The sequence below is a fragment of the Acanthochromis polyacanthus genome, chromosome 1 (assembly GCF_021347895.1).
Source record: "Acanthochromis polyacanthus isolate Apoly-LR-REF ecotype Palm Island chromosome 1, KAUST_Apoly_ChrSc, whole genome shotgun sequence".
Lineage (NCBI taxonomy): Eukaryota > Metazoa > Chordata > Actinopteri > Pomacentridae > Acanthochromis > Acanthochromis polyacanthus.
In genome coordinates, this window is record NC_067113.1 from 65805114 (window position 1) to 65831491 (window position 26378).

At 39.7% G+C, this 26378-nt stretch overlaps 1 protein-coding gene across 1 annotated transcript in view; it reads left to right on the forward strand.

Moving 5' to 3' along the window:
• The window catches only part of slc41a2b (solute carrier family 41 member 2b), a 75300-nt gene extending 61555 nt beyond the window's left edge, over positions 1-13745 (forward strand). The window contains exon 11 of the mRNA XM_022219791.2: positions 9272-13745. Within this exon, the coding sequence (XP_022075483.2) occupies positions 9272-9457 (186 nt within the window). The 3' untranslated portion in view covers positions 9458-13745. The remainder of the gene's footprint in view (positions 1-9271) is intronic.
• Positions 13746-26378: the final 12633 nt, after the last annotated feature.

A 26378-nucleotide genomic window follows, 5' to 3' on the forward strand; every position in this document is an offset into this window, starting at 1 on the left:
AGCTTGGTGTGACATATGTTGTAAGAAACTATATATGTTGCTGATATGTTTCAGATTGAAATCTGCTTGAAAAGCACAACTGATTATCTGTCAAAATGTGTGTACGTAGAAGTGTGCACTTAACACTGAATAAAATCTCTGTAGATTATAGACAAAACACGCATCTTTCATCACAAATATATTTTTATTCACCCAAAGTGCAAGAGTAAAATACCAGTGTACTTAAATAGCTAAGAAGGAAAAGAATTTACAAAAAATATTATTATTTTTTCTAAAAAAGGCAGGAATAGTGGACAATGCAGTTTATTTCCGTGACAGTCGCTCCAGCACCGACACCATGCATCCCATCAGTCCAGCCAAGGTGTTTGAATTTTCATCCGTCCTCTGGATGTTCTGGAGCATGGCAGTGGTCAGGTCTTGGTGTCTTCAGATCTGTTCCAAGAACCGTTCCTCTGACGTCTCCAGATACTGCAGCAGATCCACAGCAGCATCCTGGTTCCTTTATCCTGCATAAAGCACCCAAACAGTATTAGTTGTCAGTAATTATTTTCTATATTCATGAACACAGTTAACTTAAAATAAATGTTGAACTTTGTGATTTTAGGATGGGCCAAAAGAAAACATATTGATCATGTTGATGTCTGCATAGTCTAAACAGATCTTACTTGATTTGGTCTGTAGAGAGGAGGACAGCATGAAGGAGCTGCAGGACGGAACTGGTAAACTTCAGAGTAGTGATCCTGGTAACTGGACCTCATCATCCAAGGCCGACCACTAAATAAAATTAACAAGAAATGTTGTTGATAGCATCTGTAATATAAAACCATTTTCTCCATTAATTATTAATTTGTCCGTACGATGTTAGAAAAAGTTACAAAAAATGCCTGCAATAATTTCCAGCAGTGCTAAATACCTTTTTATATTTCAGCAACAACTAAAAACCATCAAAGAAATCTGTGTATAAGAAATGAATGCATTGAATTTTCACATCTGCAAAGCTGGAAAATCACAAAACAATCAGCATTTTACCTTGAAATTATAAAAATAGCTGCACATTACCAGTATTCCTCACTTCATTGTGTTAATTTGATCTTTTGAATAAGTTTTAGACTCGTATTAATAATGTTAAACAATGAATTGGTTCTTCAAGGAAAATTTCAATGATTATCATATAGTTCAGCAATATGATTAATGGGTCATTGTGTAACAACATGGGAGGTTCTGAATACAGGTCTGGTAATGAAATATTGCTGCTGCTTTTCTCAAGTTTTATAAGACGTTTTTCATAGCTTGTTAGCTTAGCAGTGGCTAACTGGTTAGCAAACAATAGTCGACCTCTGATCACTAATCCTGTGTCCGGACTACGTTAGTTGGTGTAACGTCCATAATATTGACGTGGGAGTGTTGTAGCTAGCGTATTCATAGTCGGCTAACAGCAGGGTGTTTGAGAAATAAAACTTACCAGGATTAAAGTCGGTGGTCTGTACGGCAGCCTGCATCAACTCCTGCTCAGCTGTGGCATTCAAAGACCCGGTTGGAATCACGGCATGCAGCCGGTCAAAATGGGGGCTCTTTTTGGCCAAAAACTGCTGCATCCCGGCTACCTGTTCTGGTCCTTGTAGTCATTTTTGAGCTTTTTAGTTGTTGAGGAGTTAGTCAGGCTCTGTTCGTACAGCTGTAGCCATCTCCCACTGGATTGTTTCAAACACTGGTGTAGTCCAAAAGGCTCCATCTAACTTCCACTGAATTTCATATGAAGACCACAGTTCCAGGAAGCTTTGGGTCTCCTCCTCAGACCGTCGCAGCTTGGATTTTGCTTCTATATTTACTGGTTTTTAAAACACAAACACTGAACATTACTGCTGCTCGCTCGGCTGCTTAAAAATGGCACTTCTGTGTTTCCGCTGTTGACGGTCGGTCGTAACCCCGCCCCCAGCCCCTGACGTACTGGGCTCTCACCTCGGCCCACCTCCGGCCCAGCAACGAGTTGGGGCCAGTGCGAGTCCCAGTTTTTGGAGCCCGGAGGTGGCTCACCGCCTGTCGAAAAACAAAAAACCGGGGCCGAATCAGGCACCGACTCCAGCCTCGAACCGGAACTGCCTCGGTTGAAAAAGGGGTAGTGTGGAGCGCCTCTGTACGGATTTGTGAATGAAGGAATACAAACTCTGCCTCTCAGAGCGTGTTTCCAAAGGAACCATTCAACGTGAATGATAAATACACTGGTCTGTGACGCGCTCAAGCTAGGCAAGATCAAAAACCCGGACATTTGAAGGACTTTATAAACGCCGACCGGACAGGCCGGACAGCGTCTCAAAAGAGGACATACGGTCACCCTAGCCGGTGGTATCATTTTATATTGTTGTATTTATCCGCCACACCTTAAAAGCCGGTCCGTGAATATATTGTCTGACATTAAACCGGTCCGTTGCGCAAGAAAGGTTGGGGACCGGTGCTCTAATCAGACACTGGGACTGCTGCGGGGTTACTGGACTGACAGCCTGTGCTTTGGGAGGGGGAGAAGCTCACAGCAGCACCTGCTGCTCATTGAAAACTCAGATCAGAATGATCTGAGTTTTCCTATCAGAGTCTCCAAAACGACAGAGAAAGTCGCTGGATTTGTCGCTAGTCGATTTTGACAAAAAAAGTCGCTAGGATGCTAAAAGTCGCTAAGTTGGCAACACTGCCTGCGCAGAACAAAGCGAAAGGTTAGAAATCTTTCAATTTATTTATTTATTTATTTATTTATAAAATGCTTGTCGTCCGACCGGGTGATGAGAAATGTATAAATTGTATCTGTTTATCGCCCGGGCATCGTTCTGGTCGCTTCGGGCGACCGCGAACCTTACACACTGAGCAATGTTTGTTAAAAGGTGAATGTAATGATTAGTGCTCGCTAAAAATGAGAAGCTGCTAGCTGAATGTTTTGTTCTCTATTGAGAAGGACTGATGTAAGATAACAGCTGTGTTAACTTCAGAGTTTGCAAATCTGTTTATCTCAAATAACGTTTGACATTTTCATTGCATAATTTGCCATAAAATGCTGGATTGAGCTATTAGAAGAGAACAGTGCTGCAACTGTAGCAGGGTGAAGAACGGTGCAGTTTGGTTTAAAAGGGGTCCAAACTTCATCATCTTAATTATAGCTGATACCAGGCCATGCCTAAATATCCAACCTGATACCCATCCTTGGGATTGGGTTAGAGCATGTCTCGTCATTAGAACATATTGTCCTGAAACTGTGCACATCCTACAGATATTTCCATAATCAATCAGGACAGAAAATGGAAAGTGGAAACTTCAATATATAGATTTCATTAAATGAAGGCAGGGGATTGTCAGAGTCATAAGAATTCAGTCTCTGGGCACTATGTACTGCAGTCTGTACTGAATTTCATGGACATCTGTCAATGGTTGCAAAGTTATTTCTGTCAGGACCAAAGTGGTGGACAGACTGACAGAGCCCTCCCTAGTGAGCCACTGTTAGTGAAGCTAAAAAAGTCTTACTAAAACACAAAGATGTGTGAAATTAATCTCAGTACCCAAACTCTTGCTGACTTTTTACACAACATGGTCCCAGCTGGCAGCTGGAAATCATACGGACCTTGTCACTCAGGTGGAATCAAAACACCAACAATAATTAGAGGGAAGCAGACCTGATGCTTATCATTTTATTGAAGACCATTACAGCCTATTAATTACTTTATATTGGATTGGTTTCAATACAGTATCTCTCATGCAAAGAAGCATTTGCTTAATCAAAACCTTGTCCTCAGCACCATCATCGCCAAGTACCGTTCCCAAGCTGCTTTTAAAGCCAATACTGAATTTTCTCATAAAATAGCATTCCTTGATTAGATTCAGTTTACAGCATATGACTGATAGCAGTGGTGGTTACTTAGTGGGCCACTATCAGTGGATCAACATGGATGACCAGCTTCAGACAGACCAATATCCCCTTTACGATTTACCAATGCAACTGTTGTGTCAAATTATCCATACTTAGAGACATCCATCCTTCGGTCACTGCCCACAGCTCATGGCCATAGGTAAGGGTTGGAACGTAGATTGACTAGTAAAATGAGAGGTTCGTCCTCTGACTCTTCATCAGCTGCCTTTTCATCACAACAGTTTGGGTAGGCCTGGGCGATTACATGATCGTGATTGCTGATCGCGATTAATTTCAGGTCGATCGCGGTGATCAGCTGTGAGCATATTTGCGCGATCAGACATAGCAGACGTGTCGTTTTCCTCTGTGGTAGTACTGTTTTCAACCATTTAAGGGAGCAATGCGCAATGAGACGCCGAGTCTGCCAAAAACGCATCAGAAGAAGAAGGAAATGCATGTGTGTCAGCGTCAGCCAATCAGGGTCGACCTTTTCCTGCTCCACTACCGCTTCCAACTTACCGGTGAGTGTAAACAAATGGCCGAGGAAGGAGAAGAACGCGCACCCGAGGGCAGCGAAACGGATGTTAGCCATTTGGAATTATCCTCCACAGATGAGGATATTGTTGAGAGAAAAGGTGCCTCAACGTCGGTTGTGTGGCGGTGGTTTGGGTACCTTCAAAATGACGTGGAGCAAACAAAGCCGATATGCAAGGTATGTCGGCGGTCGGTGCCCTCAAAAACGGGCAACACTACAAATCTCTTCAATCATCTAAAGAAGTACCACCCTAGTCATTACACAGAGAGCATGAAAGCGCGAACGGAGTCTGCACGGCCTTTTACTGCTACTTCTGGCACACCTAGGATAAGCAGTTTAGCCACTACTAGCCGTGCAGCCACTGGACCAAAGCAGCAGTCAATAGTGTCATCTTTTATGGCCACCGCACCATACAAGCATCACTCCAAGAGGAAGAAAACGATTACACAAGCGATTATTTTTGTCTTGCAAAAGACATGATGCCCCTAAACTCAGTGGAGAAAGACAGATTTAGGTATTTAATCAAAGTGCTGGACCCGAGGTATGAAATACCCGGCAGAAAATATTTTTCTCAAACTGCAATACCACAGCTATATTTATCAGATTTTATCAGATGATCGAAAAAACAGGCATCTAATTCCCTCATGGCAGGATATTGATGTCCTGGAGTCTGTCCACAAGACTCTAAATCTACTTGTTGACTTTACTGATGCCCTTTCTGGAGAAGCTTATGTCAGTGTTTCTTGTGTGAAACCTGTCCTTCAACTCTTCAATGAAGAGGTTTTGAAACCAGAAGATACTGACACAGACCTTACCAAGACCATCAAGAATTCAGTCATCAGCCACTTAAATGAAAAATTTGATGATGCTGCCACTGATAACCTCCTGTGCATGGCAACCCTTGTTGATCCTCGCTTCAAGATCCACTACATCCAGGCTGACAAAGTAGAGGCTGTGAGGGCCAACGCTGTCTCTCAAATGCTGGATGAATGGAAGACATCACAGTCTAAGCCTTCTACCTCAGCAGAAGCAGCAACTTCAGTTACACCAGTGAAAATACAGAAGAAGACACTTGGCAGCTTTTTAAAAAAGCCTTACTCTGTCTCTACTTCTGGTCTAACAGACCAGCAGGCTGTTGAAGCAGAACTGAACAGTTACCTGCAAACGCCAAAAGCAGACAGTGAGACCAATCCATTGGTATGGTGGAAGACCCACTTCACAACATATCCCAGAGTTAGTCTCTTAGCAAAGCGATACCCCTGTATTACTGCCACCAGCTCGCCCTCAGAGAGGGCTTTCAGTACAGGGCGCAACATTGTGTCCTGCCACAGGGCAGCTTTAAAGCCAGATGCTGTTGACAGGCTTGTCTTTCTGGCAAAAAACCTTGGCCATAGCCCTTAATAATGTACACTAAATTCAGCATGTTTAAGTGTTGCACTTTTTGTTTAAGGTGTCTTCATTGTCCCCAAGGGACAGTTTGTTTTTATTTTTTAACTTGTTTACCTGTTTAACAAAAATTCTCAGAACTGTAATTTATTGCACTAGTGTCTTATATTTTTCTAGATTCATTGCACGGTTGAGTGAAAATTGTTTTGTTTTTTTTCTATATTTTATTTAACTTGCTTTATTTGCTTTGTTAATATTATTGTTTTCATATTGACAATGAGGAGTGTTGCTGTTAGAGTATTCAGTGCTGCTATTTTATTTTTTTATATCTTGGTATTTATTTTGTACTGATATTATTTAACTTGAAACTAGCTAATCTGTGCCATTATTAAAAATATTGCACATTTGATGCAAGTAACAATAATGTTTACACATCATATGTTGCATCAGAACTGAAAATAATAGTGTTTGTTTATTTTGGGATGAGTGTCTTTCTTACCCCAAGAGGACAGTTTATTTTATTTTCTATTTCGTATACCTCCAAAAACAGTCAGTCAGGACTGTTAACTGTTGCACTTTTAGTTTTATATATATTTTTATTACATTTGTTGCACTGTGAGTGGAAATTGCTTTTATATTTGTCTATGTTCATATTTAATTTGTTTTGTTAATAAAAAGTTGAACTAATCTCGAGTTTTTAGTTTTCAGTACAGAGGCTTTAAGCTGGCAGTTTAAAAAAAATATAAAATATTGTGAAAAAAATCGTGATCGAATGATATGACAAAATAAATCGTGATCATTTTTTTGCCATATCGCCCAGACCTAGGTTTGGGACAACGCCTGCATTACTGCTGACGCTGCACCAGTCTCTCTGTCCATCTTCCACTCCATTTTTCTGTCACTCATGAACAAGATTCTGAGATACTTTGACTCCTTCGCTTGGGGCAGCAACTAGCCCTCCAACCCAATCCAACCGAATAACTATGGTGCCCATAATAATCCAGTCCTTACAATAAAATGCTTTTGCTGTTCTGTTGTTGGGTGTGTACCACGATTGAGCTTAATTTTAGGAATTGGAAAAGTTGGACATTTTAGGAAATGTACAAAGGCACATATTTGTTTTCTTGCTGACAGATGAAGAGCTGATACCATTGAAGTAAAGTCAGAGCCAACAGACAGTTGACTTAACTTAGAAAGGCTTAGAAATGAGGGAAGCAGCCAGCCTCACTCTTTCCAAAAAAACAAAATCTGCCTCTAAGCACTGCTACAGTTCACTGGTTATATTATTTGCCTTTTTTTTTTGGTTTACCACACTATGGCATATGCATAACAGTATTAGTAGGTCAGGGTCAGCAGAAACTCTAGGATGTTCTTTTTTCAAGGCTTTGTCCTAAGCTAAGCTAAACTGTAGGTCAAGCTACATCTTAACTATACAGGTTTTATGAGTGGTAGAAATGTTCTCTTTTTACTCTCAGCAACAAATTCAAGAGGTCAAATGGCAGTAAAACAGACAGCTGGGTCATTCCGTGTGGTTTCACCAGATGGTGGTTGCCGCACCATTTTCAAATTAGTCCTAAATTTGCATGCCATTAGATAGTCACAAAAGTACTTTCTTATGCAAAATTGTAGGTCTGTAGCTCAAATAGTTTCTGAGTTGTGGGGGTCTGAATTTTTCAGAATTTGGGCTATAAAAAGCCTCACCAGTGTTTTTTGCATCTTTCAGTGGTTATTTCTCCGCCTCTAGACATACCAGAGAGCTGTGAGTTGGTAAACAAGGCCTCTGCATGTAGCTAGTGCCCCACAAACATCCCCAGGTGTTTCCCTACACTCTGCAGGCCATGGGGGCTTGCTAAAAATGCTAAAAATTAAGAGATACCTACTCACGAGTGGGGTTTGGGACCTAAAAAGTACTAGAAATACTGCACAGAAGTGTTCCAACACCCCTGGGTTCCATTCTACACAAACTTGTGTGATAACTTGGCAAACTGGAGCTTTCTAGGTACCTCAGTTTGGAAAATATGAGCTCCCAAAGTTGGATGAGATTTTTAATTGACTATTTTTGGTGGCAAAAATCTCAGTGTGGAACAGGTACCAGAGACCCCAAATTTTTCTACAAGACAGTTCCATCTGTCTTCTATCACTGTACAAAAAAGCAGCAGGGTTATATTTGTAGTTACTGAGATATTCTTACTCAAAATGGCATGGGTAATGTCAAAATCGTTTTTTGCTTTTCAGTACTTTAAATTGGGACACCAGTATTAGTAGTCATTCCAATGGTAGTATTATGTATGTTTTGTTCTTTTTGAAATGTTAGTTGTTAAAGGTGACAACCTTCAAAAAGTGTAATGGTATACCTTAGGTATACCTAAGTTATAACTTAGGTATAGGTTCTTTTGCTTGTAACATGACATTGTACAATTAAATTTAACATGTTTAATCCCACTGCACTGATACTGTAAAATTGAACATTATTGTTGTTATTTTTAAATTAATCAACCATAAACTACTACAGAGCTCCATGAATTCAAGTTAGTACATGTAATTTGTATGTGTATGTTATAATTACATGTATGCATTGCAAATGGGTGTCAACATGTCATGATATCTACAGGTATGCCTCTAAACTAGACCTTGTGACACAAAAAGGGCATTACACTTTTTTGCTTTTCAGTACTTTAAATTGGGACACAAGTATTAGTAGTCATTCCAATGGTAGTATTATGTATGTTTTGTTCTTTTTGAAATGTTAGTTGTTAAAGGTGACTACCTTCAAAAAGTGTAATGAACTCTGTTGTAGAAAAATTTGGGGTCTCTGGTACCTGTCCCACACTGAGATTTTTGCCACCAAAAATAGCCAATTAAAAATCTCGTCCAACTTTGGGAGCTCATATTTTCCAAACTGAGGTACCTAGAAAGCTCCAGTTTGCTAAGTTATCACACAAGTTTGCATAGAATGGAACCCAGGGGTGTTGGAACACTTTTGTGCAGTATTTCTAGTACTTTTTAGGTCCCAAACCCCACTCGTGAGTAGGTATCTCTTAATTTTTAGCATTTTTAGCAAGCCCCCATGGCCTGCAGAGTGTAGGGAAACACCTGGGGATGTTTGTGGGGCACTAGCTACATACAGAGGCCTTGTTTACCAACTCACAGCTCTCTGGTATGTCTAGAGGTTGAGAAATAACCTCTGAAAGATACAAAAAACACTGGTGAGGCTTTTTATAGCTCAAATTCTGAAAAATTCAGACCCCCACAACTCAGAAACTATTTGAGCTACAGGCCTACAATTTTGCATAAGAAAGAACTTTGTGACTATCTAATGGCATGCAAATTTAGGACTAATTTGAAAATGGTGCAGCAACAACCCCAAGGAATATCTGGTCATTTCACCTGGAATGACCCAGCTGGTTCTCTGCTCCATATTGCAGCATTAATATTCTAAAGCTTCCATCGTTCTTCTCTTCCAGGTGCTGCTGTTGCTGTGTATAGCAGACTGGATGGTTCACTCCATGTGGCGGAGCGGCAAAGACCCAGACAGTTTCTCCATCCCTTACCTGACAGCTCTAGGTGACCTGCTGGGCACTGCCCTACTGGCGCTCAGCTTCCACTTCCTGTGGCTCATAGGAGACCAGGACAGCGATGTGGGCGACTGAAAAGGCCTTTGACAATAATGTGGCAAAGGTGACAGGAACCCTGCAGTCTGCCATCCGACTTCTCACGCCCTTAAGCCTTGTGGGAATGTGGGCACTCTGTCGCTGGCCAGCACATTCCTCAGCTTCACATACTGGATGATACTGAAACCACATGATGGTTTAGAAACTATTTTCTGCTCATGGCTTTTTTTCTACACACAAAGAACATTATGTTCCTTAAATTTAGACTGTTCTCTGTAGCAATTCTGATCTGCAATCGTTTGCACCAAAGCACTTGGATATTATATTGCTGGTCTTGTTAAGAGGAGCAGGAAAATGGCAGCCACCACCCATAGCGCTGATGAAACTGCTGCTGTGTGCAAGGTGGTCTACTTTGTACACCAAGCATCAGTTTGAAGTCATCTCTTGACCTGGAACATATTTTGGGGATTTACCACCTAACGTTTCATAATATGTGCTACCTGCCTTGTCTCTGCATCATCATCAGTGGAGGGACAGTAGGGATGGAGGACCAGAGAGTTGAGGTCTGGAGTCATTGTGTTCCAGGTTAAGTCATGCAGACGCTGCCAATACCAGCTTTAAAGGGAATAACATAGACTTTTAGTGATGCTACAAAAGGTCTACTTTCCTTCCCATGTTTATATTTGTGTTTTGTTGTTTCATATGTTGAGTTATCCTGCAATGTTCTCTATACATTTAAGGAACATTTTTCCTAGGCTGCATCTGAGTTAACATGCAGGGATGTCTCATATATGATATATCTGTGTTTCTCATTATGTTTCTAACTTTATCAGGGGCTCTCAGAGTTTTTGGAAATGGGGACCAGCAAGTAAATTAAGTCTAGTTTTGCGAGCCAACTTTGTAATAGTCTTTATTCTAAATTGAGACAAATCATGATTTTATTTGCAACATTCAGTTTACTAAAGATTCTTGCACAGGAACATGAATGAAATAGACAAAGATTACAGTAAATGGAATTTGTCAGTCAGTTGAAAAGTGTTGTGCACACTGTACTACACTGTTGAGAAGTGAGCCTTTGCTAAGCCCCTCCCCTAAGAGGAAGTAACCAGTAATAGCTTAGCAGGTGTAAGTTGGCACAGCAGCATGGAGCAATACTTGGTGTTTAAAAAGTTGAATGGGGGTGTCTTCTTAAGAGAAGCCATAAGAGTGGATGAATGAAACTGTGTCTAATAAGATGTTAGCATTTCTGGTGAACTAGTTAACTTTCTGCGATAGTAATTAATTTATCAATTTAAGACAGATTTTGGGATCTGGGTCACAATTTTGATGGTTAATGGTCACTTTTGCACTTTTCCATTACAACAAATCTAAAAATGGTGATAAGACTTCTGTTAGGGTATCAAAGAACCATGTTCCCTTTGATTTGGAAAATCAGATTTACACTACCATAACACCCCAAGAATGACGTAAGGGGCTGTGAAATGTAACAAAAAGACATTGAGGGTTGTTGAAAATTACATCAGAAGCAAAGACATGTCTTCTGAGGCATTTTAAAGCTTTGGTCATCATATCCACACTACCGTTCAAAGGTTCAGGGTCATTTAGAAATGTCCTTATTTTTGAAAGAAAAGCATTTTTTTTCATTGAAGATAACATTAAATGAATGATAAATCCAGTCTAGACATTGTTAATGTGGTAAATGACTATTCTAGCTGGAAACGATTGATTTTTAATGGAATATCTCCATAGGGGTACAAAGGAACATTTCCAGCAAACATCACTCCTGTGTTCTAATGCTACATTGTGTTAGCTAATGGTAGTCTGTATATAGCATGTAGGACTACTAGCCTTCATTTCAAATAGTATGCTGTGGCACATTTTACCTTTGTCCATTTGGATATTACACTTGGTCTTGTTGCTACTTTAACAATATTTCAATTAACTGTTCAACCCTAGTTTAGGTTAAAACTAGCAGCTCTGTGTTAAGCCCTGTTTGTGCTTCGACATGGACAGACGCCTGACACCCACAGAGCCATAGTGGTAGCTGTTATACTCTGCTAGTCTGCTGAGTCCACCTGAAAACTCGACTGCATACATGTGCAATTGGTTGTACGTATCAGTGTATTCTGCCCACACACACTACTTTCCCACAGATTTTAGGCTGCACACGTGCACATATCCGTGGACGGCTCTGCATCGACCCTTAGGAACTTGGAGCGATGGTGAACTTTATGTCACGCAGACCGTTATGGATTGTATAAGACAGGCCCTATTCTTTACATTGAAGCCAACAGCATTACAGTTACCACACATGCTGATTAACCCTCATTGTAAAATCATTTAAGGAGCCTTTTAGAGATAAAAATGCATAGACCGAGAGCCTGATCTTACATTCTCTTATCGTACAAGTAACACTCAGATGAAGTAGCTCTGTGATGCAGTTTGTGTCAGCTGGGCCAGGCAGGTTTAGTTTCAGTCTTTCAGCAGTGTAACGTGTACAGGGTGGGCCAGAAGTAGGCTTACACTCAGTAGGTATGCTTAGTAGGTATGATAAAATGCCCGGCGTGAAGGCGGGGGAGTGTTAAAGGCTCCTTACAATGATGTGTGCAACTGCTTGGCATTTTCACACTTCCAATATTGCTTTAGTGTCCACTTTCTTTGCTCTTGATTTAATTTGGTTCCCATTGCTCACAGTTCCTGTAAAAAACAAACAAAATAATCTCTATAAAAAATCAAAACCAAAACTGGAAGAAATAGCTTAATAACATTTCCAAAACATGAATAAGGGATGTGGAATACTGATTTGGAATTATGGTTTCGATAAATTAGATCGAAAACGTGAAAGAAAAACTGTTCGCCTACTTTTGGCCCACCCTGTAGCCATGGCAATGAATATCAGAGACTTCTTGTTCGAAACTAGTTAGCTGCTGGGAACATTAGTCAGCGTATCGCCAGTGCAGCGTCCGTTATCCCATCAGTCAGAAAAATCAAGAGGCGGTTTCCAGAAACGAGAAGCTGCTTTTGTCTCCCACTGTCGGAAAACAAAGACATGTTGCTTCAGCACAGTCATTTGCATATGTGTTGTATAAGAACGGACAGCTCAACAGGAACTAAAGGCAGCGGGGCCTAGCAAACGCAGAGGTGTCTCTTGCAGTGTGTCACCAACGGGTCGACCATTAATACTGATCACTAGTAATCAAGGAGATTTACTATATATACTGATAATTAAAGTCCTGGTGTCAAAATTTAGAACAACACAAACTCCAACACAAAAATGCCTTTATTTATATTCTGCATATGTTAAATTGAAAATAACTTTCCAGCATCTACCCTTCAGTGTCGATTGGCTATTAGTAATGACTTGTAACCCGACAGTGAGACATTGCTGTATCGGAGCCAATCGAGCACATTTTTTAACTAATTTATTTTGTTGGGAAAATTTAATAATAGCCGTGCTCGAAATATCAGATCCGATAACCTTCCAAACTCTACTTTCAGAGCCCTGTCATGTTGTGTAAATGAAAGCAGCACTTCTCTAATCTGAAACCAACCATATGATCCTTTGTGTATCTTGTCAGTCCCCTGTGTTCCCTCTCATTCATTTCCTCTGTTTGTTTGCGTTGTGTTCAGGGGTTGGGGTGGGGGGTTACGTTGACCAGGACCACATGAGTATTTGCATGCCAGTCATATGCTGTTTACATGTATGCATAGTGTCGACATGCATGCACACAGTTAACAAGCTGTTTTCAGAATCGGTGTGAGCTGATTAGCCACCAGATTTCTGCTTGACTTTGTTTACTTTCTGCAAACGTGTTGCATTTAAAGGGTCTGAGAATCTAGTGAAGCAAATAAATCAGCCCTCCTAGCTCCAGCAGGAATGACATGGGGGAAATCCTCTTGCTTAAAAATACACTCTTCAATTATTCCACTTCCATCAAATTATCAAGCAGCATATTGTGCGCATGTGAACGCAGCCAGTGGCTCTCTTAAACTCCAATATGTGCCTCTTGAGATTCACTGGTTGACAAGGTACCTTTCTCTCTGTCATGCCATTAATGCAATTTTCTTTTCTACTGCATTGTAATACTGTGCAATGATTTTCTTTTTGTACTCTTTCAGCTCTGACACAACAAGAGTTTCATTCTAAAATGACGCGTCCACTGCTTTAATTGCTGTCAGGAAACAACTTGCAGATATCAAGACATCCTGAGGGGTGATGCCAATTTTGGATTGTGGAGAGATTTTCTTTTCGGAATGGAACTCTTTCTGCTTTTGTGGCTCGTACGGGCCAAAATTGTCTAAATAAATGTCCTTGATTTGAAAAGCATCTCATTTCTGGGTATTTCTGTTGAAGGGTTTAGCTGACAAAGTAGCCATCCTCTTGTCCAAATGGGCACACAGCGGCAGTCATTACGGGAGTGAAAGGAACAAGACAGCATCACATGAGCTCTGAATGCAGCAGATGAAAGCTCGGCTGCTGAGCCAGAAAGGACAAACAGGAGTTATGATTGAAGAGAGCTGTAGAAGTCATTTTTATCCCATCTCTGTTTGCCTGAAGTAAGCCCTAGATACAATCTGTGTTCTCCGATGGTCTCCATGACAACACGACCAGGCAATGCTCATCCTCTTCTCCTGACCTCAGCGTTTGGGGAAAAACATGCATTTCGACACAGATGTCACACATACGCCTACCTCCAGCACAGTGAGCAGCTCGTTTCCCTGTAGAAGCTGGTGGCAAATCGCTGTTTTGTGGGAATGGAGCCATGGCAGGATTTTCTCTTTTCCTGTAAAGGCTGAATCTAAATGTGGCCCCTCCAGACTGAGCCCTTTCAGTCTTTTATGTGTTCTGTGATGGAGAACCATCAAATCATCAAACATGCAAGGATACCAGATGATCTGGGTAGTGGTAATGAATTCTGTGGGAGGCTTAACCCTCCAGTTGTCTTCATTTACGGGCACAAAAAAATATTGTTTCCTTGTCTGAAAAAAAATCCAAAAATTCAGCAAAAAATTTCCCCAAATTTCTGAAAATTTGCAAAACCTTTAGGAATAAAATTGCAATAATTTGTTAAGTTATTAATATATAATCCCCCAAATTTGGCAAGAAAATTCTTGTAAACATTTTCAAAAAATGAGTAAAAGTCTTCCAAAGAAATTGTAAAAACATCTAAAGTGATCATGTATGTATCAGTAACACTTCTAATATTTTCTTTAAGAACATTCAGAAAAAAATCAACCAAAATCCAACGAAATTCGCTGAATTTTGGTTGATTTTTTTCTGAATGTTCTTAAAAAAACATTTTTTAATATTTTTTTTTCACCAAAAAATGTTCAAAAATTTCCCAAAATGTTAAAAATGTGGAACCTTTCACTGTGAAAATATGTTTGTTTGTTTTTTTCCACATTTCCAAACTTTAAAACAGGTCAGTTTGACCCGCAGGATGACACGAGAGTTAAGATCGTCCACTTGAGGCCCTTTGTTGAACACACCCATTAAGTTTCCAGGTTTGACTGACGGCTTTGTTAAAATGACTTACATGGTTCTATCTAGTGTTGTGGAGTTTAACGGTATCATTAATTGGGCTAAAGCTTCCACTTCGGACACAGAGGTTATGTTCAGTATTGTTTTAGGGACAGTCAGCAGCCTCAGGGGAGTTTATATCGTGCAATTAAAAAACATACTCATTATGGGTATTTTATAGGGCGGCATGGCTCAGTGGGTAGAGTGGCTGTCTTGTAACTGGAAGGTTGCCGGTTTGATCCTCGGCCCATTGAGCTCATGTTGAGGTGTCCCTGAGCAAGACACCTAACCCCTAATTGCTCCTGGTGGGTTGTGGTTAGCGCCTTGCATGGCAGCTTCCACCATCAGTGTGGGAATGGGTGAATGTGACGTATCATGTAAAGCGCTTTGGATAAAAGCGCTATATAAATACAACCATTTACCATTTATAGGCTGATAACAACATGGTCAGGCTCAGTGTATTTAAATTTGGTTCCCCTTTGGAAATAAAGCAATTAATCAAGGGCTACTGCTGAGCTTTCATTGTTGAGGAGCAATAGTTCTCTGGTTTAATTCCAGAGGGAGACCTGTCCTGTCCAATAAAGGCAGAAATGGTACCAAACAAAATCTTTAGCCAAACAAAAACAACTGGGGCTGGGTGCCAGTATCGATACCTCGCACTGGAGAATGGAATGATCTGAGGTAATTTAGAAACAAGTATGCTAATTTTGGTCTTATTCATTTTCCAACCAGATGAATATGAAAATGAAAACAAGCGACCAAAGAAAAAAAATAAACTCCTATTACGTCTTCACTGCCTCTAAACACCACGGTCCTATCATCACACTTGAACTTGTTTTATGGCTCTTACCCAGGTACTTTTCTCCTGACTACATCCTTGCGTTGTATCTACTCTCAGAGGTATGTCGCTTTGGATAAAAGCATCTGCTAAATGAAATTCCACTCCTTCCTGATGAAACGGAACCAGTTGAGGTGGTTCAGGAATCTTATCAGGATACCTCCTAAAGCCCTTCCTTTGGAGGTTTTCTGGTCATGTCTAACTGGGATGTGACCTCAGAGTAGACTCAGAACCCCCTGGAGGGATTACACATCTGATCTGGTTTGGGAGCACTTTGAGATCACGCCATAAGGAAAATGTTGCTGGGAGAGAAAAGTCTTGGATACCCAGCTTAACCTGCTGCCACCACAACCAACCCTGGATTAGTGGAAGAGAATGTATTATTCTCAATAGGTCATGACGGTTTACTTCAAAAGGCACTAAGCTAGCACATGACAAGAGGAGAGGCTGAGACATTTAAATTTGATGTAAATGAGGCTGAAATTCACCTTAAACCTGATGTAGAGAGGATGACGCTGTGGTGTTTGTTTTCAAGTCTGACTGAAAAGAAACAGGAATTGGTTACCTGGTTTGGCCATTCAGCTGACTGCATTACAACTTTTGTGGTGTTAAATTTGGTTGAAGTAAACTGGAATTAAACTGGAATTATCCTTTAACACTTTAACCCTTTAACTGTTAAAGACTAGACTGGCGACCTGTCCAGGGTGTCCCCTGCCTTCACCCTAAGTCAGCTGGGATAGACTCCAGCACCCCCCGTGACCCTCGTGAGGACAAAGCGGTGTATACAGAATGAATGGTTGGATGGATGGATGAACTGTTAAAGACTCCCTTTATTGGAAATCAAGTTTTTTGTCTTGTTCATATGTCTGTATGGTGCTTTTGTACCTTAGAAGACACATCATGAGCAAAATAACCTGTTATGGAAGTAGCTGAGTATTTCCACTTTGAAAGTGCAGCACAGTGATGACAGTGTGAAAACACAGATTCAGACAGATTCAAAAAATTAGTACACTGTTTAGGGTCACCCAGATAATTTCACGTTTTCCATGAAAACTCACACTTTTATCCATGTGCTAACATAACTGCACAAGGGTTTTCTAATCATCAATGAGCCTTTCAACACCATTAGCTAACACAATGTAGCATTAGAACACAGGAGTGATGGTTGCTGGAAACGTTCCTCTGTACCCCTATGGAGATATTCCATTAAAAATCAGCCGTTTTCAGCTAGAATAGTCATTTACCCCATTAACTATGTTTACACTGGATTTATCATTCATTTAATGTTATCTTCATTGAAAAAATGTTTTTCTCTCAAAAACTAAGGGAATTTCTAAGTGACCCCAAACTTTTGAGCAGTAGTGTATGTAACTTTGAGACACAGATATGTTTTTAAGGGTTAACTCAACAATTATAGAGGAGCTTGTGTACTAGAAACACATTTTGGTTTGTTCCTCTGAATGCTTTCAGACTTTACAGGGTCATAAAAAAGACTGTGGAGCTTTAAGTTAATATTGTCCCTACAAATGTCAAAATGTTCTCATCACTCCATAAGGGTTTGATATCCACCATGATCATGAAGGTCTGTTTTTCTACCATCTATTAGTATTTCACCAAGATCAGGTTGGTATTGTTGGTGGTGCGAAAACAGCGTCATCATAAAAAAAAAAATAATAAAAAAAAAACTACCGGAACTGCATTGTGTGATCTGAGTATTCCTGAACTCCTTTCTACACACCTCCATGTCTGTCACCCTTTATTTTCTGCTTGATAATGATGATAAGCATGACAGCTGCCATTTAAGATGAGAACCGATCAGTTTCATCTCTCTGTGGCTGCAGCGCTGATGAACATCAAAGTTGGTTGAGAAGCAGCCTTAGAATCGATTCACTGAGGCAGACACGCTGCTGTACCTCCACCAGCTGATAAGGTACCAAGCAGGGACTGATAAAGGCACAGACATGTCTCTGTAACTGTGTGCCTTCTAATGAAAACAGCTGCTTTGGTGGCATGGAAATAAAGATGCAGTTCAAAGTTGAATGTCACAAGGTGTGCGTTTCTTGGAAGCAGGAAGAGGTAGTTACAGCATCGAAGAAAGTGAGGGCACTTACAGACCTTGTGCATGATCTAAATTCAAAGCCCTGGCTTGTATAACTGATGGATTTCCCATCTCTCTTTGAACACAGTGAGGAGCATTCTAACACTCTTCACAACTTTTCAGGATCGTCAAATGGATTTTCTTACCTCTCGTGATCAGAGGCAGTAGATCTAGATTATTCATGTTTATGGATTTCCTGCTGGCTGAGAGAACCTGATGTGTTCTGATGAAACATTTCTTTTGGCTCAGGAGGTTTGCATTGGAAAACAACACTAGGACATCAGAAACATACCTTTTTTATGCCAGGCATGCATCAGGTTGTGCTGTGTGTTTTATTAAAGGGGGAAGCTATGATTAATATATTTCAGCAGGGCCGCGAGCACGTGTCGTGTTTAACAACGCACCTCTGTTAGTGTCTAGATGGTTTGTTTTTAACAAGGTTGATCAGGACGCAGGGCTAGTTTGATAAATCAAGCAGTGAGGGTTTGGGGCTATGTACGCACTCGACGGGCTGCCAGCTGAGCAGCAGTGACCCAGAGACAACCAGAGGGCCTGTGAAACCTAACCCCCGTCCTCTTCCACCAGTCAGCCAGCCACACTTGGGGCTATTAGCAGTGAGCCCCCAGTCGGAGGGGGTTCTGGGAGCTCTGGCAGCGGGTAGCAGCCTCCTCATAAATCCCCCAGCAGCACTCCGGTCCGCTCAGGAAAACAATAGATGTTTCATAGACAGTCTAATTAGAAACAGATTTCTCCAGAGGCCTGTGGGTCCTGCCACTCAAACTGAGGGGCTCAGACGGTTCCAACAGAAGACCTTATTGAAAACAGGGATGTTAAATTGCACCATAAAGCAGAGGAGCACACGGGTTGTGAGAGGGACATGGAGAACAAACGGCGATTTTAGGGGGTGGCCACCCCTGAAATCTCATTGGCCACCCCTGCGGCCACCCCAGATCTGATAGGTAGTTGGTCACATGGGCGTAACGGACGCGGGGTACGCGTGGGACATGTCCCCCGCACTTTCCACATCTGTTCCTGCAGCTGTGTAATACATGGCATTAAACTCCGCTATGCCATAGCCACCCCACACTACCTTTGTGTCCCATCAAGGCCACCCCAGTAAAAAAAGCCCTGGATACGCCACTGAGCACATTTCAATAATATATCTGCTGCAGTAGTGCAGTTTATCTACCTAGATTGGTGTAACAGTAAAAAAAACAACAACAGCATATGGTACTGATGTTTCTGACTAAAATCTGCTTGAAAAGCACAACTGCTTATCTGTCAAAATGTGTGTAACAAAAGTGTGCACTGAACACTGAATAAAGTCTCCGTAGATTATAGACAAAATTTGCATCTCTCATCACAAATTTCTGTTTATTCACCCAAAGTGCATGGGTAAAATACAAAACAGGTGAAGTTAAATAACTGAAAATTAAAGGAATTTACAAAAAAAAGATTTATTTTCTAGAAAAGCCAATAGTCAACAATGCAGTTTAATTCTGGGACAGTTGCTCCAGCACCGACACCACGCGTCCCATCAGTGCAACCAAGGTTTTCATTCATCTTCTGGATGTTCTGGAGAATGGCAGAGGTCACGTCTTGGTGTCTTCCGATCTGTTCCAAGAACCATTCCTCTGACCTCTCCAGATACTGCAGAGGATCCACAGCAGCTTCCTGGTTCCCTTTTCCTGCATAAAAGCACCAAAAAGTACCAGTTGTCAGTAATTATTTTCTATTTTCATAAACACAGTTAACGTAAAGTAAATGTTCAATTTTGTGATTTTAGGATGGGTCAAAAGATAACATACTGATCATGTTGATGTCTGCATAGTCTAATCAGATCTTACTTGATTTGGCCTGTTGAGAGGAGGACGGCGTGGAGGAGCTGCAGGATGAGACCAGCGAGCTGCAGACTAGTGCTCCTGGTAACTGGACTTTCATTATATATATATCAAGTTTCATTATATATATATATATCAAGTTTCATTATATATATATCGACTTTCATTATATATATAATTTCCTAAACGGCATGCCATATATATATATATATATATATATATATATATATATATATATAATGTTCAGATTTTCATTCCATATATTCCGACTTTCATTCCATAGATTCCGACTTTCATTCAATATATTCCGACTTTCATTATATATATATTCGTACTTTCATTCAATATATATCAAATCTTTTTTTCCTACTGAGCCCCAGAAGGGACATGTCGGTATAGCGAAGCGACAATGGAGGACACGGACCCGGACGAGAGTTTTATTGAGTTTTATTTTGAAATGGGCCTGAAATACACAGACATTCAAGCAGTGCGATGCACTATGAGTCTGCCATGCAGACCAGCGATCCTGATAATGGTAAGTTTTATTTCTCCAACATCCTGCTGTTAGCCTGCTATGAATATGCTAGCTGCAACAGTCCTACATCAGTATTATGAACGTTCCGTCAGCTTGCGTGGTCCAGACACCGGATCAGTGATCAGAGGTTGGCGTTGAACTATTGTTTGCCAGCCAGTTAGCCGCTGGTACAACCCGGTCTCACGGGGATTCGTGAAACTGTCACGTAAGTTTTAGTTTCGGTTTCGTGCGCACCAACACGATTTCGTCATGTTTTTCGTGCCGCTCACCACGAAATGTTTTTCGCTGTGGTAATCACATCTGAAAGTGGTTTATACCGGCGGATTCATGACGATCTAAGCTGTCCATCGGCGTATACTGCTTGTGTGATTGTGTTTGCGGCCGCCGGCCGCCGGACATTCTTGAAATTCCTATGCAAATTGGTAAGTGTACCACCGGCTTATGGTTAGGTTATGGTTATGGTTAGGGTTATGTTTAGGAACGATGTCATGCAAAATATAGCGTTGGATTCGCCACGGTTTTACATTAAAAATATAATATACACATTCTTTTGAAATACGTTCTGAGTGGCACGAAAAGTCCGCCGTTTAAAATACATTGGTGCGCATTTCGTGGTGAGCGGCACGAAAAACATGACGAAATCGTGTTGGTGCGCACGAAACCGAAACTAAAACTTACGTGACAGTTTCACGAATCCTCGTGAGATCGGGCTGGCTGGTAAGCTAACAAGCTATGAAACAACTCCTTATAAAACCGGAGGAAAGCAGCAGCAATATTTCATTACCAGACCTGTATTCAGAACCTCCCACGCTGTTACACAATGACCCATTAATCATATGGTTATGATTGAAATTTTCCTTGAAGAACCAGTGAACTCTTTGCGAACACATTTTAATTTATGTGTTGATTATATTTTGTATCAGTAATACAAGTCTAAAAAACTGATTCAAATGATCAAGTTAACACAATGAAGTAAAGAGTACTGGTAATCTGCAGCTAAGGTAAAATGCTGATTGATGTGTGATTTTCTAGCTTTGCAGATGTGGAAATCCAATACACTGATTTCTTATACACAGATGCTTTTGGTGTTTTTTGTTGTAAAATAAAACAAGGCATTTATCACTGTTGGAAATTATTACAGGTATTATTTGTAACACTTTCTAACATTGTATGGACAAAGCAATAATTAATCAGTTAATGGATAAAATCATTTGTATTACAGATGCTATCAACAGCATGTCTTGTTCATTTTATTTAGTTGTCGGCCTTGGATGATGAGGTCCAGTTACCAGGAGCACTAGTCTGCAGCTTACTGGTTCCGTCCTGCAGCTCCTCCACGCTGTCCTCCTCTCTACAGACCAAATCAAGTAAGATCTGTTTAGACTATGCAGACATCAACATGATCAGTATGTTATCTTTTGACCCATCCTAAAATCACAAAATAGAACATTTACTTTAAGTTAACTGTGTTTATGAAAATAGAAAATAATTACTGACCACTAGTACTTTTTGGTGCTTTTATGCAGGAAAAGGGAACCAGGAAGCTGCTGTGGATCCTCTGCAGTATCTGGAGAGGTCAGAGGAATGGTTCTTGGAACAGATCGGAAGACACCAAGACGTGACCTCTGCCATTCTCCAGAACATCCAGAAGATGAATGAAAACCTTGGTTGCACTGATGGGACGCATGGTGTCGGTGCTGGAGCAACTGTCCCAGAATTAAACTGCATTGTTGACTATTGGCTTTTCTAGAAAATAAATCTTTTTTAGTACTTCACCTGTTTTGTATTTTACCCATGCACTTTGGGTGAATAAACAGAAATTTGTGATGAGAGATGCAAATTTTGTCTATAATCTACGGAGACTTTATTCAGTGTTCAGTGCACACTTTTGTTACACACATTTTGACAGATAAGCAGTTGTGCTTTTCAAGCAGATTTTAGTCAGAAACATCAGTAGCATATATTGTTTTGTTTTTTTTACTGTTACACCAATCTAGGTAGATAAACTGCACTACTGCAGCAGACATATTATTGAAATGTGCTTCTATTATGTGTCTACATACACTGCTCACAAATAGTTATTCAACTTTTGGGTGAAATTGATGGAAAATATAAAAAGTGCATGCTGTAGTGATATATCATAAAAGTAGGGTATTTAACTAGAAACATGCAATGGTGATTTCCTCATCTCAAAAAATTTATTGAATCAAAAGCTAACAACAGTGGAGGGTATGTCACAATAAAAATGTCTCAGTTTGGACAGAACAGCAGCCTTCAGCTGAAATCCAGTACAATTGTGTCCCACCAGTGGCGTGATCATGGATGTGTCCAGGTAGCAGCTGCCCTCTGCCTCGAAAATTGCCTTAAGACCAGCTATAAAGATAAATATAGATATTATCATTATCATCAACATATGGTGCATGTGTTTAACCTTTAAGCTATGTAGGCATGCAAATATAGTTGAAGCTAAGTAGCTAAGCTAATGCTAACACGTTCAGTGTTCAGAATCAAAACATCTCTAAAAATTACCTGTTTTCTCAAACGTCGTCGCCGTTCCCTGTGACAACCATGAAGACAGATAGCTAATCACAGAAGAGCTCATCTGAAGAGCAAATGTCCAATAAGGTTCCTGTTTTTGTTTGCCATGTCCTTCCAGGGCTCAGTAGGAAAAAGTCTGAATATATGGAATGAAACTTTGAATAGATGGAATGAAAATCTGAACATTCTATATTCCGACTTTCATTCCATATATTCCGACTTTCATTCAATATATATCGACTTTCATTATATATATATCAAGTTTCATTATATATATATCAAGTTTCATTATATATATATATCAAGTTTCATTATATATATATCGACTTTCATTATATATATATCAAGTTTCATTATATATATATCAAGTTTCATTATATATATATCGACTTTCATTATATATATATCAAGTTTCATTATATATATATCGACTTTCATTATATATATATCAACTTTCATTATATATATATCAAGTTTCATTATATATATATATCAAGTTTCATTATATATATATATCAAGTTTCATTATATATATATCGACTTTCATTATATATATATCAACTTTCATTATATATATATCAACTTTCATTATATATATAATTTCCTAAATGGCATGCCACATATATATATATATATATATATATATCAACTTTCATTATATATATATATCAACTTTTATTCAATATATATCAACTTTCATTATAGATATATCAACATTCATTATATATGTTTCGACTTTCATTATATATATCAACTTTCATTCAATTTCATTCAATATATATCAACTTTCATTATATATATATATATATATATATATATATATATATATATATATATATATATCAATTTTCATTCAATATGTATCAACTTTCATTCAATATATATCGACTTTCATTCAATATATATCAACTTTCATTCAATATATATTAACGTTCATTATATATATATCGACTTTCATTCAATATATAATTTCCTAAACGGCATGCCATATATATATATATATATATATATATATATATATATATATATATATATATATATATATACACACAGGCTGTTATATACATATAACAAGGATCTAGACTAGAACAGTATAGTTTATTGACATTTACAATAAACAACACAATTATAATTTTTTAATACTTCCAAACCCCTCTCTCCTCAGAGCTGCTTCCCACTTCTTCCTCAACCCATAATATATATATTGTTGGTTACACTATGTTTTTTATTCTCTCTGTTGTTTTATTCTTTTATTTTGTGAAGCACTTTGTGTTGCATTTTAAATGGATGAAAGGTGCTATATAAATAAAGTTTGATTTGATTTGATTTGATAGTCTTGGGAAACCTACATGGAGTAAAGAAAAAAGTAGACAGACAAGTAAATGAGTATGTACACAACAACATATTTAAAAAGAAATCATGCTAATAAATCAAGTACAAAGAACAGAATCAGCCAATATACTGGAGACCAAAGCTATTTAATTTGATAAGTATAACCTTGTTTAGTAAAATTTCAATTATTTAAGAGCAGTCCTAAAGAATTGCCTGTAATCCCAATCATAAAATGGGTTTGGAGGAAGAACATAGATGGGAATCTGGATATATATGAGTCAGGCTTTATAACTACTATTGGTAGTATTGGTGGTATTAATAGTAACGCGACTGCTACTAGTAGTAGTGGTAGTAAACTGACTACTGCTGCTGATACTGGCACTATACTACAACTTGTAATACTGTTACAAATGCTGACACTACTTCTACGACTCTAATGGCTATTAATACTACTACTGCTGCTTGAACTTTTGGTATTACTATTACTGCTGTGTGTACTTTTAGTATTACTACTACTGCTTGTACAACTATACTGCAGCTACTATTAATCATCTGGTATTTGGTTGTCCAGCTGTTACCGCTAGTTAGCCACTAGCAAAACACTAACGCTGTCTGAGCCAGCGAGGAAGCTGATTCAACATCATTCACTCGCTTGGCGGTTTTAATTAAAGGCAAGCGGATGAACAAACCGCTCTCTCTCTGCTGCCACCCCATGGCTGGTGGTGTGTAAAGCAATCAGAGGGAGAGAGCAGGGGGCAGTCAGCCTGCGCCCTGCTGTCTCCTATCTCTTGTATTGAAGAGGAACGAACTGCGCATGTCAAAGTTATAACGAGAGTCAATGGGGAAAAATGAGCTTATATATGTCCACTATTAGTAATTGTAGACAACGTCGGACGTTTCTAATCTGACTTTTTATTACAAATTATACATTTTAGTAACTCACTACACTCTATTATCCATTTTGCTTGTTAAAAACATAGGATATACATGTAAATGTAATTTTAAAAATGTTTTATTAAAGGAAGGGCTGTGACTCTACATGATGTGAGACAGAGGGGGCGGCGTCCTAGCGCCCTCTATTGACCAGCCGCCCCTGCTAGCAATGTTGCTACATGAAAAGTTAAGTGATACCCATCATTAGCAGAGAAAGTAATCTATTCACTTAGTTCTAAAGCCTCAAGTTTTGACTTTAGCCAGTGCTGTCTTGGTTTTTATAAAGTGGACATGGGAGTCAGTGGTGGATTTAACTGAGGACTTAGCCCTGTCCTAAAACAGACCCTGCTTTATCTTCTACTCTACTGCGAATGGATCCATAATATCTAAAATGAATAGCAAGCTGTACTGAAGGAGACTTGCAAGGGATGATCAAGACCATAAAGACATTAGGAAAATGTTTATTGAGAAAGCAAATCAAGTGAGAAGAGAACATCCATCCATCCATTCTCTATACACCGCTTTATCCTCACTAGGGTCGTGGGGGGTGCTGGAGCCTATCCCTGCTGACTCGGGCGAAGGCAGGGGACACCCTGGACAGGTCGCCAGTCTGTCACAGGGCTACATATACAGACAAACAATCACACTCACATTCACACCTACGGACAATTTAGAGTAACCAATTAACCTCAGCATATTTTTCTACTGTGAGAGGAAGCCAGAGTGCCCGGAGAAAACCCATGCATGCACAGGGAGAACAATGCAAACTCCATACAGAAAGATCCCAGGCCCAGGCCGGGATTTGAACCAGGGATCTTCTTGCTGCAAGGCAAAATTGCTAACCACTATACCACTGTGCAGCCCAAGAAGTGAATATTTTTTACCTAAACTTCTATACCATTGCACTTCTTTTTGAAGGTAGAGAAGTCACCTCCTTCTAAATGTCCTAAAGAATCCAGGTTTAGGGCTCCCCTTTTCAGACTCTGAGGTCACAACAATATTTTTTGTCTCCCTAGTCAGGGTGCTTAATTGCATTTTGTTGGTACGTAGCATTGTACAGCTACAAATAGTATATGTTTTATAGCATGCTGGCTTTGACTGTTCTTATAGGTATGAGATTATGATACTTGAGAGTGATTATGCCTGGTTGCTCAACAAAGATGTCAGCAAACATGAGGATTTTAAGGGTTAATTGACATCCCAGATGGTACAGTCTGTGATCCTGTACGGCCTCAGTCGGGTTCTGAAGGTGATCTCTGACCTCCTTAGAGGGAGAAAACCAATAAAACAATTCTTTTCAGGGGTTTGGAAAATGACTTTCCAC